Source organism: Ixodes scapularis, unplaced genomic scaffold, assembly GCF_016920785.2.
Source record: "Ixodes scapularis isolate PalLabHiFi unplaced genomic scaffold, ASM1692078v2 PGA_scaffold0__279_contigs__length_252992795, whole genome shotgun sequence".
Taxonomy (NCBI): domain Eukaryota; kingdom Metazoa; phylum Arthropoda; class Arachnida; order Ixodida; family Ixodidae; genus Ixodes; species Ixodes scapularis.
The window spans coordinates 170,661,909-170,680,008 of NW_024609835.1; the positions used below are offsets into that span (position 1 = coordinate 170,661,909).

At 48.4% G+C, this 18,100-nt stretch overlaps 2 protein-coding genes and 1 pseudogene across 2 annotated transcripts; 1 reads left to right on the forward strand and 2 right to left on the reverse strand.

Annotated features, from left to right (window-relative positions):
- Positions 1 to 31: 31 nt before the first annotated feature.
- Positions 32 to 11,891, forward strand: LOC115319386 (non-homologous end-joining factor 1). Its single transcript, XM_029979361.4, has 6 exons — positions 32 to 525; positions 1,836 to 2,060; positions 4,506 to 4,644; positions 4,804 to 4,865; positions 4,930 to 5,047; positions 10,937 to 11,891. Exons 1-6 carry the CDS (start codon positions 328 to 330, stop codon positions 11,089 to 11,091), a joined length of 897 nt encoding a protein of 298 aa, XP_029835221.2. The 5' UTR covers positions 32 to 327; the 3' UTR covers positions 11,092 to 11,891.
- Positions 11,892 to 12,972: 1,081 nt separating this feature from the next.
- LOC115319354 lies at positions 12,973 to 14,026 on the reverse strand (annotated as a pseudogene).
- A 2,121-nt stretch (positions 14,027 to 16,147) lies between these two features.
- Positions 16,148 to 17,271, reverse strand: LOC120838067 (tigger transposable element-derived protein 4-like). The gene has a single exon (XM_040207812.2). It carries the CDS (start codon positions 17,162 to 17,164, stop codon positions 16,352 to 16,354), a length of 813 nt encoding a protein of 270 aa, XP_040063746.2. The 5' UTR covers positions 17,165 to 17,271; the 3' UTR covers positions 16,148 to 16,351.
- Positions 17,272 to 18,100: the final 829 nt, after the last annotated feature.

The window sequence follows — 18,100 nt, forward strand, 5'->3', positions numbered from 1 at the left end:
AAAGGAGAGTTATTTAAATTTCAGTTATTGGTAGACCCCTTTTTAATCTCCGAGTACATTCTCACGTTTACTTCCATGTGTTGTGTTGAAGATTACGGAGGATAGATGACACTACTAAAAATCACGCACCGGTAGCACCGGTAGTGCACCGGCTCTGACACGCACTTCATGCTGCTTTATGTTTTATGAGATTATGAGAGAGACTGGACCAACGTTGGGTGCGACCAAGGGGTGCGCGCGCATCGAATTCAGCAGTTTCTGCAGCAAAAGAACGTAGAGCATTGCTTGTTTGAAGTTAGTTTGGATAGCATAGTCTAGTGTTTGAACATGGCAACATCAGTTGGTGACACTTTGGAAGATGATGTAGTCGCTATTCCCTGGACAAGTTTCTGTGACAAAGCCTTCAACTGCTTGGTCAAGCACAAGCACGACGCTGCAGGCTCCTTTCTCCGCATCTACGCCTCCGACTTCATACGTGTTTACGATGAAATCCTCGATCAGGACTTGCTGCTCGAGAGATGCAAGGTAGTACGATACTATATATCACGGGTGGCCAAGCTGCGGCTCGCGAGCCGCATGCGACTTTTTGCGTGTTAAAATGCGGATTGAGTGCTCATAGCCGGTCCAGGCCGGTCCTCCAACTTTTTCACTGGCTACACAGATGAAGACTGAAGCTGCCACACAATTAATTTCGTCTGCTTTCAAAGAGGTTCCTCACCTGACCTGGGGGGCTATGTTCGACAAATGTTTCGCTTCTTAAAAAAAGAAAGGGAAGTGACAGAACTTACGGTATAGCGTCCGATTGGCGGTGTTGATGTCGCTGGCCTGTAATAAGGCGGAGCCTCCTGAGGGGGCGGTTCACCGAATGATACTTTAGCGAATAGTTGGGCGCCGCGAAGCGGCGTTTACGTGTGGGCCAATACACACACACATGTGGGTTCACGTTTTTTGTAATGAGCCGCCTCAGGCTGTCGCCGCGAAGCGGCGTAAAGCGCAGCGCGGCGGATGGGTTAACGCGCGCCCCCGTTATTGCCCCGGAGGCTCCGCCTTATTACAGGCCAGCGACATCAATACCCGATTGGCTACAGGCTCAAATGACGAAAGAGGGAACTTTCGTCATTTGAGCCTCTAGCCAATCAGACGTGATATTGTCAGTTCCATCAGTTCCGTTACTTCTTAGGAGAAACGAAACATTTGTCGAACATAGCCCCCCTGAACTGCAATTCACAAACCCTAAGTTTGTATAAAGCTTTCCTGTTGAGATTCGAAGCCGGTCAACGCCGAGGAACCGTTTGCTTGAGCGTCGGCTTGTCCTGGTTCCTGATGGTTGCCGGAGTTCTAAACGAACCAACACTGCTGGCCGTAGCTCCATTCTGTCGCCAACTTTTACGGCTGGAACAATTACGGCACAACTGACCATTTTAAAGCTCGAGTGAGTGGACAAACTACAGTGCAAACACAGCCCCAAAGCACACAAGACATAGCATAACAACGACAAATGCCTTTATCATGGATTCCGGTGGGTTCCGGCGAGATTTCTGTACCGGGAGTAGCGTTGCATCATGGTCTCATGCAAGAACCCTAATACAGTAGTAGTCGTTCACCCTGCTGATTGTAAGGTGTCAAGTGCTCGCAGAGTGAAAACTCGGGCAGGCTGGTGAACATTTTGATGACATGCAACTCTTATTGGTTCAGAACGTACAGAGCAGAAAACCTGTCTTTATTTCCCAACAGGATTAGGCACCTTTGTTAACCGCTGTTGTTACTTGGTATGTTGATTTTGGCACCGACTACCATGATGGAGCTGTAGTGATGCATGCATATTCTCCTTTCAGGAGCTGAACCCAGATCTAGAGGTGACGGCAGCCTATCTTTCTGAGCACCTTTCCCAGGGCATCACCAAAGCCCTGAAACAGACTTGCTCTGCTGCCACCCAGGAAGCCTGTATGGAAATAGTAACCTGTAATGCGGGCTTACTTGTCATGCAGTTGCATACAATGATAAGCGGAGTGCCATTCCTGTGGGAATTTCGAATGCCTGCTCAAACTGCTAGTGATTCGGTAAGTGTTTGGTCACTGCCTTTGTTCTATTGTTTTGTTGTTAAAGCACAGTTTTATGCACAGTTGTCTAAGCACAGTTTTGTTGTTTAAAGGGGCCCTGCAATCATATTTAAGTGTCTACCTTTTTTGCGTTTTCCACGTCTCTTGAGGTTCGGGTAAGCCAGCGGGCATGGAGAGAGTAAAGAAATATCAGTGCGTCATAATTTAACCAGACGACGCGGAAACTTCCTCCACCTACAAGGGCGACCCGCGTTGCCGAAAGCGCGTGATATGTGACGTTTTTGGTCCTGGGCTTACTACTGGTCAGAGTCGCTAAAAGCTGTTTTTTTAGTCGATATAAAATATAAGTGTCGGGAACTGTTTCAATTATGTATGAAAGTAGTTTTTGTTCAGTATTTTAGATCAGAAAAGAAACAAATGCAGTTTATAAAGTATGGAAACAAGAAAAGACCCGTCGACAAACCCGCCACCAAGCGGCGGAAAAAACGGCGCATACTAGAAAGGGCTAGTGGGATGAGGCACCGACAAATGGCAAGCGTAGAAAGGTCCCGGATATACGCGGCGGCACTGCAGTCGTATACCGGCTCGATGATCCGACCGGTTCTGAGTGTTCCAAAGGCTTTCGGCGTGGGCTTGGCTGTTGATTTTGCCATTTGGCGGTATGGCTGCGCAAAGCGGCTCCCGTTCTGAATTTATATTTACCCCATGCTTGCTGTCGTTTGTGGCCAATCAGGCGTTAGGCCGAATTAGTCTTTAATCGTGCAGCAAATGCAATGCGAGCCGCCCTGGCCGCCCGCTTCATACAGGCTATCCAACACGTGCCTTAGTGGCGCCTTCTCGAGCCGTCGACACGGAGTGAGGCAGCCGTGAGCGTTCAATGAGCTCACTACACCTCCTCTAGTTCACGGCCACTCAAGCCAGGACCTACGACGTCATGAAGGAGGTTATTTTTTGCTTGTTTTTGTAATTCTAATTTGCCTATAACTTTTAAGGTAAAGCAAAATTCGAGAAAAGAAAAGTTTCATCAAGTTACTACGTTCAGTGCGCTCAGGATCGGTGCAAATTAAAAAACAGTCAAAAAGTTGTTGAACAGCCCCTTTAAGCACCATATTACATATATGTCAGGGTGGTTGGTTCATGCCATGTCGAATTGCCTCATTCTTCTACTCGTCTCATCATTCTGATTTGGCAATGGTACTCTATAGATTACTAGCTTTGATGCAGGACAACTCTTCAGAACCAAGAAAATATTGTGTAACATTGTTATTATACTAGCTTGAGCCAGTGAAAGCAGTTGTGCACCATTTATACATTGTGTCATATCTGTGTGGTGTGTATGTAGGCATGTACGTCCCAGGTTGCAGAACAATTAATTCTCTTAACATGAAGCCAAGAAGAGATAAACCGGTTAATTCAGAAACAGAACTGAGCAATGTCAGTAGAGCTAAAAGCTCTTAAAAAGTAGCAATGAATGCAGCGATGCACATACAGCCCTTTGAGAGAACTTGGCAGCACAGACCTGAACTGAGCTAGAGAGTTGCCATGCTTTTCCAGAACTCGCTTGGGACGTGTGCCGCACTTATTCATGCAACAGTCAAGAACTGTACTTTTACTTGAATGCAGCTGAGCTGATTATTTTCACATTACCAAAAAAATGGCCATCTTTAGGTTGATGCCAGATGCTGATCAGTGCCTGAAAGGATACTCATCTACAATTGGCTTTAATCATGCAGTAACACAAAGTCTAGGTGCGATGCTAGCTAGCCTATAAACTGTCTACATGCGATGGCGGTAAAAGTCGAATAGTACCGCTTCCCATATTTTTATAACTGAAGTGCATACCATGCTTCATCTAGCCTTATGTAATCCACCGGGGATACAACTCCGTAAAGCTGGGGAGGGGCATTAGTTTCTGTTGGAACACTCGAGGTAAAGGGTAGATTCCTTTAGAAGCCCTACTTTGGCACTTGTATCGCTATCGCATCTAAACAGCAAGAACAACTTTTCTCTCACGCTTATGCCCCCAACCGCCTCAGTGGATCTGAGGCAAAGCGCCGGCCTACAGATCCCTAGGTGGCAGGTTCGAATCCTGGCCTAGGTGCCCTCAATGTGACGGGTGCTTATTGCAAAAAAGGTGCCATATAACTGAGATTTTGGTTACATGGCAAAAGATACCCAAATGGCCGAAATTAATCCTCAGTCCTCTCCTGGGGTGTCACTGATTCCTCCCTTTGTTCCCATTGATTTAGCCCATAACCCTATATTCCCCTCCCCTTCACATTTTTGATGCTTATGCCCCTCTCTGTCAGATGTAGCCTCTATATTGCTGGCTGAAAGTCTGGTGGCCAGCATTTTTAAATACTCTCGCTTTATTGTCACATAACTTATGTTTGCTCAATTGAGCTGTGACATATGTTTCTAACTCTTAAACTGATATTCTTCCAGTTTTACAGACATGTGACTTTACCAATGATAGTGATGATAGTGGGTCTTCAGAAACAGCAGGAAGACTTGTTTGCTCTGCTGAACGACAAAGACTCTGAAATAAGTGATTACAAACGCTCGGGCCAACATCTTTCAAGGAGTGAGTATGCCTATGCATGCCCATGTTCTTTTTTTTTAGTAACTGGCACATAAGTTATCATTCCCACTGGATTTTCCTAAAAATATGTCTGACTATATGGCAAGGTTATGTTTCTTTCTTAAGCTGTCTGCTTTATCTTCAACTTGTAATAATTTGCAGAGCACCTGGAGACTAAGGTCTTTGATGCAGGAAGGTTTAGAAGAGAAACATTAACCCCCAAGGTGGGTAAATCTTAACTTCATCTGCGACAGAGTTTGCTGATATATATTGTTGGGACTATTACAGCACCTGAAGGACTGTTTTAGCAACGTCCACCTGAACCCTTTTGGCAGTGAGGCAGGTCTGATGTACAGGAAAATGATGGAAGCTTACAAGGACATTACGACATCTGCTCGTGAGCCAGGTATAGTTACCAGACCCCACCGCGAAGCAGTTAGCCCTGGCTGGCTTGTAGGCTTACAATATGAGAGAATGGCTACACCAGTTTTCTTCACTTTAATATGCATGTGTTCCCAGTACATTAAGCCGTCTTCCCAGTACTGCACTGGCAAAATTTTGACAACCCCTGATTTGCCTGGACATTGGTTTATCCTATCGATAGGCATGGCTGAGCTAGTAATTCAAATAATAGATTTAAAAATAACTTTTTTTTTTCACAGTTATTTAATTTTTAAGTTTGGTCTCCTCTGTTTTTTTAAAGGGAAAGGTTTTACTATACCTGATTTCAGCTAAGTCCAGACGCAACGGACGCTACTGGGTAGGGGGACCAATCAAGCAGCATCAAAAGTGCAAGTCACTAGGCCTCTATGACCATGATGGTGCACTTTTCACGCTGCGTGATTGGTCACACAATTTCGTAGCGTCGGCTGCGTCTCGACCTTCCTCTGAACAAAGAGGAAAAGAGACAGGATACGGAAGGCAGGTATCCAGGCAAAAGCGGATTTGGTATCTTAAAAGCCGCTGGGATGGAGATCTTGCGTCCTTCAATGGCGTCCTACGGTAGTTGAATGGCACCTTTCCGAGGCGCATAGACAAACTACCGGTCTGAAGTCTTTTTTTGAGGCCCTCCTTGATGGTGCTTACGGCTCTCTCCGCGAGACCGTTCGATTGTGGGTGGTACGCCCACAATCGAAGTGTTTCACGGGTGGGTGGTACGCCCACAATCGAAGTGCGCAAGTGTTTCACGTTGTTGTTGGACAAAAACATGGCAAACGCTTCGGATGTAAACTGAGTGCCATTGTCACTCACAATGGTTTTTGGTGTGCCAAACCGGCCGAAAATCTCGGCCGGTTTGACTCGGTCGTGGCATGTTGCATAGTAATTGCCTCTATCCACTTTGAGTGCGAATCCACTGCAACCAAGATCATCGCACCGTTTACTGGACCAGCGAAATCCAGGTGAACACGCGACCAGTTCTCCTGAGTCAAAGGCCAATTAACAGGAGTCTTCGCCGGCGGCATCGACCTTGCTTGTACACAGGTGTGACAATTGCTCGCCAGACGTTCGATCTTTCTGTCAAGTCCAGGCCACCACATGATTGTACGTGCGACAGACTTCATTGCTGAGGCGCCCTGGTGCGTCTCGTGCAGAAGCTGCAGCATCTGGTCTCGTGCGGGCTCAGGAACAATGACTCGGTGGTCCCACCCAGCAGATAAGACCTTGGAGAACGGTCATTTCTAGCCTCCTAGTAAAATACGCTTGCATGCGTGGATCAGACGCTTTCCTCTCCCGAGGCCAACCTTTGAGAATGTATTACTTCACCGTACTGAGGACCTCATCCTTCAAAGTTGGTTGGCGGAGCACTTGTGTTGAAAGATGAGTATTGTCATACCAACTCGCCCAACTTTCCATTCGAGTATTGTCGAGCTGTTTAAGCTAATCTACATGCTCAGGTGACTCATTGGTCACTTCCTCAGGAGTCTCTAGTGGAAGTCGACTGAGTGCGTCGGCGTTTTGGTTGTCTGGCCCAGGCTTATATTCTATCTTGTAGTTGTAAGCTCCCAGCAGCAAAGACCAGCGCTGGATCTGAGCCGTGGCCATGACTGGTGTCGGGCGGTCCTCACGAAACAGTCCAAGCAAAGGCTTGTGATCTGTGACTAAAATAAACGATCGACCAAGCAGATAGTTGCGGAACCTAGATACTCCGAACACCAACGCCAATGCTTCACGCTTGAGTTGAGAGTAGTTTCTCTCGGCCTTTGACAGTCTTCGGGATCGGAACCCAACTGGCTTGTCTGTTTCCAACGCGATGCCACAACACCGCTCCTATTCCGTACGGCGACGCGTCGCACTCCAGGCGCAATGGCTTCGCTGGGTCGAGGTGCGTGAGCAACTTTGCTTGTCGCAGTGCTTATTTGGACTTCTTGAACGATTCTTGCTGCCCCGGACCCCAGGTCCAGCGGCGATCCTTGGCTAGAAGGTCGTAGAGCGGAGCGAGCAACATAGCCATGTTCGGAAGAAAACCGTAGTATGTTAGAAGCTTGATGTAGGAACGAATTCGCTTACGTCCTTAGGACTTGGAGCCTTCATCACAGCATCCAGGTTCCTCTCCAGAGGCTGCAGTCCGTCGCTGCTGATCTTGTGTCCCAGGTAGAAGACTTCGGGCATCCGGAAGGTGCACTTGTCCTTCCTTAACTTGACACCGTTGCTCCTCAGAACTGCCTTGAGGCCCTTTCCACCATCATCTCTCTTTTCTGCCACCGGGACATCATCCAAATACGCCTGCACGCCTGGAATACCCTTCAGCATAGTCTCCATAGTACGCTGAAAAATAGCGGGCGCGGAAGACACCCCAAACGGCAGACGGTTGTAACAAAACAATCCTCGATGGGTATTGATGACCGTCAGTTTCTTAGCCTCTTCGTCAAGGGTAATCTGATTGTAAGCGTCGCGAAGATCCAGCCTGCCGTACACATCTCCCTCGTTGAGAGCGGCGAAGAGGTCATCAATCACAGGTAGCGGATATTGCTCTGTAACGCATGCCGCGTTCGCGGTTAGCTTGTAATCGCCGCAAATTTTAAATGATCCGTCCTTCTTCGTAACTGGCATGATCGGGGTTGCCCACTCTGAGTGTGCCACCAAAGACAAAACACCGTTCTTCACTAGCCTGTCGAGCTCGTCAGAAACCTTATCCCTCATTGCATACGAAAGAGGTCTAGCCCTGAAGAACTTTGGAACCGACCCCTCCTTGACATAAAGGTGTGCGGGTGGAATCTCGAACAGTCCTAGCGTTGGCTCAAATGCCTCTTCGTACTCGGTCAAGATTTTATCCAGATCCTCCTCCCTTTAGATTGGCTTTTCGAGTTGGACACACTGAGAACAGGAGTTCCCAAGTTGTTTAGTGGTTGAATCAGGTCTCAACCACACAAACATGGTCCTGGCTGGCGAAGTACAGTCGTCGATGCTGTGACAGTCTTGTCGGCATACGAAACAGGATGCGTGAGCTTACCTGCAATTGGCAGTGGCCCCAAGTAGCAAGACAACTTCAGGGTTGACTTCTCCAGTCTTGGCCAACTCTCCCTGTGCTGGTTGTAAGCGTCCCAGGATATCACGCACACAGGTGATCCAGTGTCGGTCTCCATGATAATGTCGACTCCGGCCCAACAGAACTTGCGCCAAACTGGACCGACGATCTTGTTCTCCCCAATCAGATTTTGCTTCAGGGACAGCAGGTGCGAGGAGAATGATGCGTCGCCGTCCTCAGCGAAGTTTTCAATTAGTGCGAACGTCCTTTGTTCTCGCTTGCCCTTAAAGCGACACATTAGTGCGAGGTGTCCCTTCTTTCCACACTAGAAACACTTTGCATTCTTGAAAGTGCAGGCCATCTCGGAGTGTTCCTTGCTGCCGCACCGTTCGCACGCTAGCGATGGTCCACATTCTTCCTTGCTGTACTGGCGTGACGGTCCCGGTTGTTGCCTACCCACCAGTTTGTGCAGTTCCGGCTCTGATTTCATGTCTGAAGGCTTCATGAGCTTGACACTTTGTCTCGCCGCCTCCGCCGCCAGCACGATGTTCTCAGTTTCCTGCAATGTCAGCTTGGGCCTGGAAAGTAGTGCCTTCTGAACGTCGATATTTCGAATTCCGCACACTACCTTGTCTCGTAGTATGTGGTCTAACATGTCGCCGAAGTTGCATTTATCGGCCAGCTGCCGAAGTTCCACGATGAGTTCCTGAGCCGACTCTTCCCCTTTCTGAACCCTCGTGAAAAAATTTGAAGCTCTCAGCTATCTCGTTCGGTCTCGGTGCATAAAATTCTTTGAGAATTTCAATCGCTTGAGTGTAGGTTAGTTCTTTAACCTTCCTTGGTGCGCAACGCCCACTCAAGACGTCGATTGCTCTTGAGCCCAGTGCCGAAACGAGAAGCGCTCTCTTCTTTACGTCGTCCACGATGCCATTTCCCTCGAAGTAGGACTCAATGCGGATAATATACAAAGTCCACTTATCGTTCATCTCGTCAAACTGTGGTACTTGGTACGTCATCACCGCAGGCTTGGAGTTGTGTCCGTTGACTTCAGAGGCTGGTTCGGTACTCGTCGCCATTGCTAGACATTAATAGAGACGTTACTAGTGCTCTTTAATCTATGTACAAGTATTTACACGAGATGTGCTCTTGGTAAAGACCAGGCATCGGCAGCTAGTTGGGGTAGGCCATCAGTTCCATGATTGCTCGCGCGTTGTTCTCGAGGCTGTCTGTGAGTTGCCGTCGTCGTTGTTTTCCCAGATGATGTCTGCGATGCAGCACTTCACTTTAGTATGCATGTATTCCCAGTACATCGGTACTGCACTGACAAAATTTTCACAATCACTGATTTGCCTGGAAATTGGTTTATCATATTGATAGGCATGGCTGAACTAGTAATCAGATAATAGATTCAAAAGTAACTTTTAGAGTGCAGCTCTTAGGGGCCCGTTTCCAGCCTGAGCGGCGTCGGCGTAACCGGGGGGCGGAAGGGGGTCACGTGACCCCCCTGCCCCCCCCCCCCCCCCCTCCCGAGGTCACCTGACCCCTCCCAGGTCACGTGACCCCGCCCCCGAGGTCACGTGACCCCCCCCCCCCCCCCCGCCCCGAGGTCACATGACCCCCCCCCCCTGAGGTCACGTGGCCCCCCAAGGTCACGTGACCTCCGGGGGGGTCACGTCACCTGCGGGTAGTCACGTGACCCCGCCGGGGTCACGTGACTACCCGCAGGTGACGTGACCCCCTTAGTACCCTTCCCTACTCCCCCTCAAGAGCTGTGCTCCAATTCGGCGTTACAGGGATTTGTAAACGGCTTTTTTTTTTCTCACAGTTATTTAATTTTTAAGTTTGGTCTCCTCCGTTTTTTTAGAGCGCAGCTCTTAGGGGCCCGTTTCCAGCCTGAGCGGCGTCGGCGTAACCGGGGGGGGGGGGGGGGGGGGGGGGTCACGTGACCCCCCCCCCTTTCGAGGTCACGTGACCCCCCTCTGAAGTCACGTGACCCCCCCCCCCCCCCCCCCCCCCCCGAGGTCACGTGACCCCCCTCCCCCGAGATCACGTGACCCCCCTCAGTACCCTTCCCTATTCCTCCTCACGAGCTGCGCTCCAATTTGGCGTTGCAGGGATTTGTAAACGGCTTCCATCTTTTTTTAAAGGGAAAGGTTTTACTACACCTCGTTTCAGCGTAAGTCCAGACGCAACGGCGCTACTAGTCGGACCAATCAAGCAGCATCAAAAGTGCAAGTCACCAGGCCTCTTCTGTATATGATTAGTTCAGCGATGACAGGGCATGTGCAGAAATATGACGAACACCATGATGGTGCACTTTTGACGCTGCGTGATTGGTCACACAATTTCGTAGCATCGCCTGCGTCTCGACCTTAGGTGAAACGAAGTGTAGCAACAACGAACACACGGACAACAGACGTAATCTGGGGACTGCAACTTGCTTCCAACGGGTTGCAAGAAGTTTGATAAGGATGTGAAATGAGCGCCGGCCATTTCATAGGTTCCTTACTTGCATCCTTTAGTCTGCAAATTTGCAATTTGTGATGTTTACAAAAGACACTTGCGTTCTTTAGGCCTGCAAGTTTGCAATATGCGACGTCACCCCACTGAAAAGTGCTAGGAAGGTTTGAATGTTGGCATCACCTTCGTTTGCTGTTCTCTCAATAGCCATATTGAATGTCAAGATAGTAAATAGCACGTTAAAAAGAACAACATGCTATTTAGGGTAGACATTTAGAAAATGTAGTTAGTTTGGGTGCCTCGAAACACCACCAAAGTTCCCCTTTGAAGTTTTTCAATCTTTATAATTGTTCACTTTTCGTTTCCCAGAAACAAGATCTCCAGAAAATCACAGTTCCTCAAACATTCCTGTGGAAGTTGTAAAGGAGACGAGGGAAACCACGACGGCCATGGATGTGACAAGGCTCGAAGAAGAGCCCAAGCCACACAAGGTGAAGAAAGCCAAGAAGCGTATGAGGTTGTGACATCCAGTTCAAACTTCATGAGGGGTAATTTTCTAAGAGTAGCAAAGAGTGTACAGTTAGTTCACCTTAAGCTATCGAAGGCAGGAATCCCGCTAACTTGTGTTCCAAATGAATTGATATATAGTTTCGATTTAAACCTAAGCTGCCTAAAAATTGACATTTGTTGTTTCGCTTGTAAAGGGGCATGCGCCAAGCGGCGAGAGTAGGACACTGCAGGCTCCACTTACTCGCGGAGCACTGTGACACTCCGTGGTGCAGTTGTTGCATCGGTGTAAAGATTAACTTGATGCATGGAGCTGCTTGGCATTATGCCCTTATAAGCATGTGACCATGAAATTATGCTAAAAGCTAGGAAGTTTCTGATGAAGTCTCTCCTACAGCCAACAGTAGAAGCAAAGCACTTTTAGCTCACTAGAGGTGATGCTTCAGTGTAGTACAAGATACACTGAAGATGTCATAATTTTCTGACATCGCAACTTTCATTTGGGGACAAAATCAATATAGAATATTTTGCATCTCTTTGAGATGATTTTGTGATAAAATGTTTTCTTATTTTGTTTAAAACTTTTTTAAAGTCTCTGCAATGGATTAGAATTGTGCGGGAATGTGAAGACGGCACGGTACGAATCTATTTGGCTGGAGTGGCTCTTTGTGACTGCTGTTCGGTGGCCACAGGCAAAAGGATGCCTTGCTTTTTTTTTTTAAATCAAAATTGACATTGAAATGTGAAGTTGTTTTGTTCTTTTATGTTCTTCAGGTTGATTTTGTAATGAAATGTTTTTGTATCAAAATTTGTTTGACGTTTTGGCAATGATTTAGAAGCATTCAACAGTGTGATGGAGGCATGGCAGACATCTTTTCTGCTGGAGTGGCTCCTTATGGACGGTGGTTCGGGGGCCACAATCAGGAGGATGTTTTTTTTTTTTTTTGTTTTTCACATTGAATATGACAGTTATTACTGGTAATTCTTTAGGTAATATAGTAGTTTCTATGTTTCTGTTCTGAAGCATGCTTTGAAAATTCCAATTTATTTGAAGGGATGGTGCAGTTTTTTTTAAAGGCAGAACAAATTGGGGGTACAAACTTTATGATAAACCTTGGACAGCTCTCTGAAAATGTTCACGCATGTTCTACCCGTCGTGGGGAATGTTGGGAGGTGGTCATTGGAAGAACAAACTATGGTACAAAAATGCCTAAACATACCTTCCCAAAAATACCTAACCTACTTGAAGATAAAGGATTGGAATTACCAGTTCTGACGAAGGGTATTTGCCTGAAATTAGAGCGGGAATTATACGAAGCCTATCGAAGCACTTACTATCAAGTTCACAACTGCTTTTCCCTTTTATACAGGAACTGACGTCAACATTTCAAAGCTATCTTGAAAACAAAAAACTAGGAAGTGCCCTCCCCTTCCGACTTCATTTTTCGGAGTTAGTGGTTACAGCACAGCTTATGGCTGCGTTGAGATGGTGGGGTTCCCACCAGAAAAACAAAGCAAAGGCATTTGTGCACTCAGAACGCTTTTATTCTTCGTTCTGGTGGTTGCACCTGGTTGGAGATCTTGCGCTACCTCTGGTGCCATGAGCCACCTCGACCTGCGACAGGGAAGAGAACATGACGATTCACTTTGAAAATGGGCAGGGATGCAGTGGGAGTGTGAACTTGATAGTAAGTGCTTCCATAGGCTTTGTATAATTCCCGCTCTGACTTTAGGTGAGTACCCTTCATCAGAACTGGTAGTTATAATTCAGCCTCTGTTGCACTTACTATCAAGTTCACAACTGCTTGTTCAAACTTTGGCTTGTGTTCTCAGTACCTGGGTTCCAAATTGTGCCCGGGTAGCTGATTGCCGTCGGTAAAGCGGTTAAATGTCGCCTCTGAGGACCAATCAGCTACTGCTAAAATGTCAGCAAGTGGTATTTTGAGCTCCACGGCTTTGGAGTTGGCCACTCCTCACGTTGAGTGCCCTTTGATAGTCGACGTGTCAATGGCCGTAAGCGTTAGTGTGTGTTTGATCCAGTGAGCTACTGTGTCCTGCGCTACTGGACAGAATGGCTTCTTCATAATGAGCAGAAGCTGCGTGTGGGCGCCTCAGAGTCCTGCAGTCCGTTCGAGGTATACCTGCAAGCATTCCACTGGACACAATTCCCAAACCCCTTCGAATGTCGGGAAGGAGTGGGTGGAAGGGGGGTATAGATGCCCCAGAAGTCTTTCTGAGCCCGCTGAGTGTAAGCTCCCAAACGGTCGATTGCTTCCGCATGTAGCATGTCGAAAGCAGGCACATGTCTGACGTGCTGCTTGCTGAGACAAGGGCTAACAGCCTAGCTAGCTTGCTAGAGGTTATTTTAAGGCTAAAGTCCTTTTGGGACCCCACAACTGCAGGAGTGCTGTCACCGTTTCTGCCTTCCAAGTTGTGGGGTATCGCAGCTTATGGGGTTTAGAATTCAACATTCCCTTCATGAGACGCACCACTGCTGGGTGTTCCCCTAGAGGGCAACCGTCAAAGTTCTGCAAGATCTGAGATAAGGCAGGGCGGAAACATCCTATAGTGTGATATGCCAGACCCTCCTTAAAGAGGCCAGAGAGGGAGTTGAGTGCCTGTGCTAGAGTGGGAAAAAAGGGATCAACAGTCCAGCAAGAAGTGTAGGTGAGCTATGTTCCCCACCTCCATGATGCCTCGATGAGGTGTGCAGCCTGCTTTTAAAGTTGGCTATGTGTTTGCTGGAGTTGTTCAGTCTCCATGCTTGTAGTGTCAGGCTCCCCATGCTGAGCATTGGATGTACCTGCCCGTCGTGGCTGCAGAGTAGGTGGTGTGAATGGGGAAGAAGACATGGTTCCTCGTACGAGTGGTGGAGCAGCGATGCGTACCATGGCTAAAATGGCCCGACTGGAGTTACTAGAATGAGCAGACTGTTGGAGGTCTGCAATTTGGCAATGCATCTGTTTGCAAGGCTGAACGGTGGGAAGGCATAGAGGCCCTGACCCATCCAGCCCAGGCTGAGAGCATCTACTGCTACCACCTGAAGGTCCAACTGCCAGCTCTAGTGCCTCACCTGGTGGTTGGAGAAGTCTGCAAAAAAGTCCGTGTGCACGGGGCCCCATGGACTGTTGACCCTGCTGAAAATGAGTGTGCACAGTTTGTTTGTTTGTTTCTTTATTTAACTCCAAAGAGTTGGGTCACTGTGATCAGGCATTACGCCCATACCGAAATCTCCTGGATGCTTGGTCTGCACCCGTGTTTGTGCGCCCCGGATTGTGTAGTGCCCTGAATGATATTCGCCTCGCCCAGCACCACGACCATATCTCGTGGGCTGTCCTGGCGAGTTCTGGAGAGCAGGGTCTGCCCCTCCTGTTGATCGCAGCTACTGCTGCTGTTTGGTCTAGCTCGAGGAGAATAGAGCCCTGAGGCACTTTCTTTGTCAGTGCCTGAATGCCAGGAAGGCTGCCATCAGCTCCAGGGCATTGATGAGCCAAGTAAATTGGAGTGGGTCCAGTGATGTTCAATCGTCCACCCCTTTGAGCATGCTCCCCTTCAACAAGCTGTCCGACTGTATTGTCTGCACTAATGGGGGTGTCTTGATCTGGCCGTTTGAGGTCTTCCTCGGTGCTAGGATCCATCATGCTACTGTATTTACTCGCAGAATGAACGCACTTTTTTTCCCGAAAAATCGATGCAAAGTTAGGGGGGGCGTTCATTACGCGAAGTAAAATTTTTGTGTCCGTATTTACTCGCATAAGGAAGGAACCTTTTATCCTGAAAAATTGAAGGAACTTCTTATCTCTTTGCGCGCGGCGCCCGCCCGACCCCGTAACCATACTGTGCAAAAAAAAAAAAAAGTGTTTTCTTTTATTTTTAGTTCCTTTTTTTGCCGCCTTTCGCAAGCTGTTTTGTTTGCTCTCCGCTTATCTTTCTTATCTCCTTGCGCGACCCCCCCCCCCCTCCCCCGGTAACCAAACTGCGCTGTGCAAAAAAAGAAAAAAAAAAAAGCTCCTCTTTTTCTTTTTTTTTCTCAGTTCCCTGGGTTGTTTCTTTTTTTTTTTCCTTTTTGCCGCCTTTCGCAAGCTGTTTCGTTTGCTTAGAGGGTCCGTAACCAAACTGCGCTGTGCAAAAGAAAAAAAAACTGTTTTTGTTTTTTCTTAGTCCTGTGTTTTTTGTTTTTTTTCTTTTTGCCACCTTTCGCAAGCTGTTTTGTTCACTTAGAGCGCTTCTCTTTCTTACCTCCTTGCGCGTGGCGGCGCGCGAACCCAAAGTCCAGACCTGCGCTGTACAAAAAAAGAAAAAAAACTTTTTTCGCGATGGGCACATAGAAACCCATCGCCTCATGCCATACGCGATGATCGGTTTTAGGCCGCACCTGTCCACGCAGGACGTGATGCTACAGCTTTCTAAGGAAATCGTAGACCCGGGAAACGGCCACGGTACGCGGGCCATCCTGGGGTTGGATTTGAAGAAGGCATTTGATAACGTCTCGCATGAGGCGATACTCTGCAACCTCTTGGAACTAAACGTAGGGCGCCATACATACGACTACATGAGGGATTTTTTGTCTAACAGGACTGCGCAACTCACCATAGGGGATCTGAAGTCGGCACACATACCACTGGGAAATAGGAATACACCACAGGGGTCGGTGTTATCCCCTTTTCTATTCAATACCGCGCTGATCACGCTCCCTAGGAAGCTTAACGGCATAGAGCGTACTAGACACACCCTATATGCTGATGACATCACAATTTGGACGAGTCAGGGATCAGACGGGCAAATCGAGACTGCTCCACAAGAGGCGGCGGACATCGTAGACGCCCACGCCCGTTGGGCAGGACTGGAATGCTCCCCACAAAAGCCGGGACTGCTAGTTATCCGTAATAACGGAAGGGCCTGCAAAACGAAGCCGAACAGGATACAGTTGAACCTGTTTATAACGAACTCCATCGGACACGCATTTTAGTTCGATATATCAAGTAGTTTGTTATAGCAAATATCGCTATTTCGTGAGGACAGCAAAAGCGAGAGAGATGAAAGGAAACCGTGCGGAATAGCGGCGAAGGCTGCCGAGCGTAGCGAGCCTCACGCCGGCGCTCAGAGCCGTGTTATCGCGAGGCAGCTTTCATGATGGAACATATGTATTCATATTTCTATCAATAAATTTCAATATTGAAACATATCATCTAAGAAAGCCCGAAAATTTCTAGGTAACAGACAATAAATGAACACGATAATTCCGTAAAATTGAGAAGGAAAAAAAAGTTGTGGCACTTACGACAGAGAGAAGAGCTTGCCGCCATGGCACTTCTCGCCTTGTCGTGCCAAGGTCCGACTGGGTAGGAGCTGCCAAAACAGTGCGGTTTCGTCGGTATTATAAATATCGCAGGTCCTGTACTGCTCCGTAATTGCTGGCCAGTTTTCGGCGATCCACTTCTTAACGCTTTCATTGTCGACTGCTCGACTCTCGCCAGCGACAACTTTGCCGACAATGTCGTAACGTTCCTTGAACCGTTGAAGCCATCCGGATCCGCCTCTAAAATCTTGAACGTCGAGCAAAAAGGCAAAGTCTTTTGCTTTCTGCTGTAACATGGGGCCCGAAACTGGAAGGTTTCGAGCTTGAATATCCAAAAACCACGCGTACAGCGCCTTTTCCACTCTGTCAAAGGCAGGCGCCCAAATGCGCTTTCCGTCGGCGTTCGGTCGATCTCGGGCCTTTTGCAGGATCGCTGGCTTGTTTTTCAGTATCGTACCCAGCGTGCTTCTGGCGATCTTGAAGGATGCGGCGACTTCTGTCTTCTTCTCGCCGCGTTCAACGCGCCGGATTATTTCCACCTTGGTAGAGAACGGTAACGATGAACGCACCTTGGTCGCCATCTCTTGCGGGAACAGGAAGGACACAAAGAACAACGAGCCTCCTCGGCAAAACGCTAGGAACAAGAGAGCCATGTCCGGCCTGGTACGGCTGCAGGATGATGTCATCAGAACGTCATTGCACGCTTGCTCTATCATTGGCCAGCGCGCTTCCGCGAAGGCCGGTTGCGGGCGTTCGCAGTCGGTGTTGTGACTCATCTTCTCAAGGGTCATCGTGTTTGTGGCCACGCGCCACTATGACATCTCTAGAAAAAGAAGAGAAGGTCGAAGCGCGAGGCCCACACCACCCGGCTGATGAAGGCAGGACAGTTGTGGCGAAGGTGGCGCGAGGGAGGTGCGCATGGTGTTTAGGGGGAATCCATGTCGTGGGCTATGAACGATGGAGTCCCAAAGTTGCAAGCTGAAGAAGCGATGCTATAAATGCCACGAAACCTGCTTGATGGGTCGACCAGGAAGATGTGGTACGCTGTTGGCGAGTGTGGGGCCAGCGCAATCCATAAACGCAGGTTTTATGCGGTCGGTCCCTACAAAGTTCTGATGCGGACTTCCAAAACATTCACGCTGGACATTAACGGTCGCGAAGAAGTTGTAGCGGCCGACCGCATAAAACCTGCGTTTATGGATTGCGCTGGCCCCACACTCGCCAACAACGTACCACATCTTCCTGGTCGACCCATCAAGCAGGTTTCGTGGCATTTATAGCATCGCTTCTTCAGCTCGCAACTTTGGGACTTCATCGTTCATAGCCCACGACATGGATTCCCCTTAAACATCATGCGCACCTCCCTCGCGCCACCTTCGCCACAACTGTCCTGCCTTCATCAGAATACAAGCCTATTAGCCTTGATTCCTGGGGGGGAATCCTGTGGCCACGCGCCACTATGACATCTCTAGAAAAAGAAGAGAAGGTCGAAGCGCGAGGGGATTAGAATAAAAAGCCCAGCTGGATTTCGGACATCAACCTGGTCGGTCGTCTCTATAGTGTTTTTCTTGGTTTTCTCTTGTCCTGTGTCGCTCCGTGCATGGCAGGGAAGCCAGCGCGCTTTCGCGGGGGTCGGTTGCGGGCGTTCGCAGTCGGTTTTGTGACTCATCTTCTCAAGGGCCATCGTGTTTTTCTTGGTTTTCTCTTGTCCTCTGTCACTCTGTGCA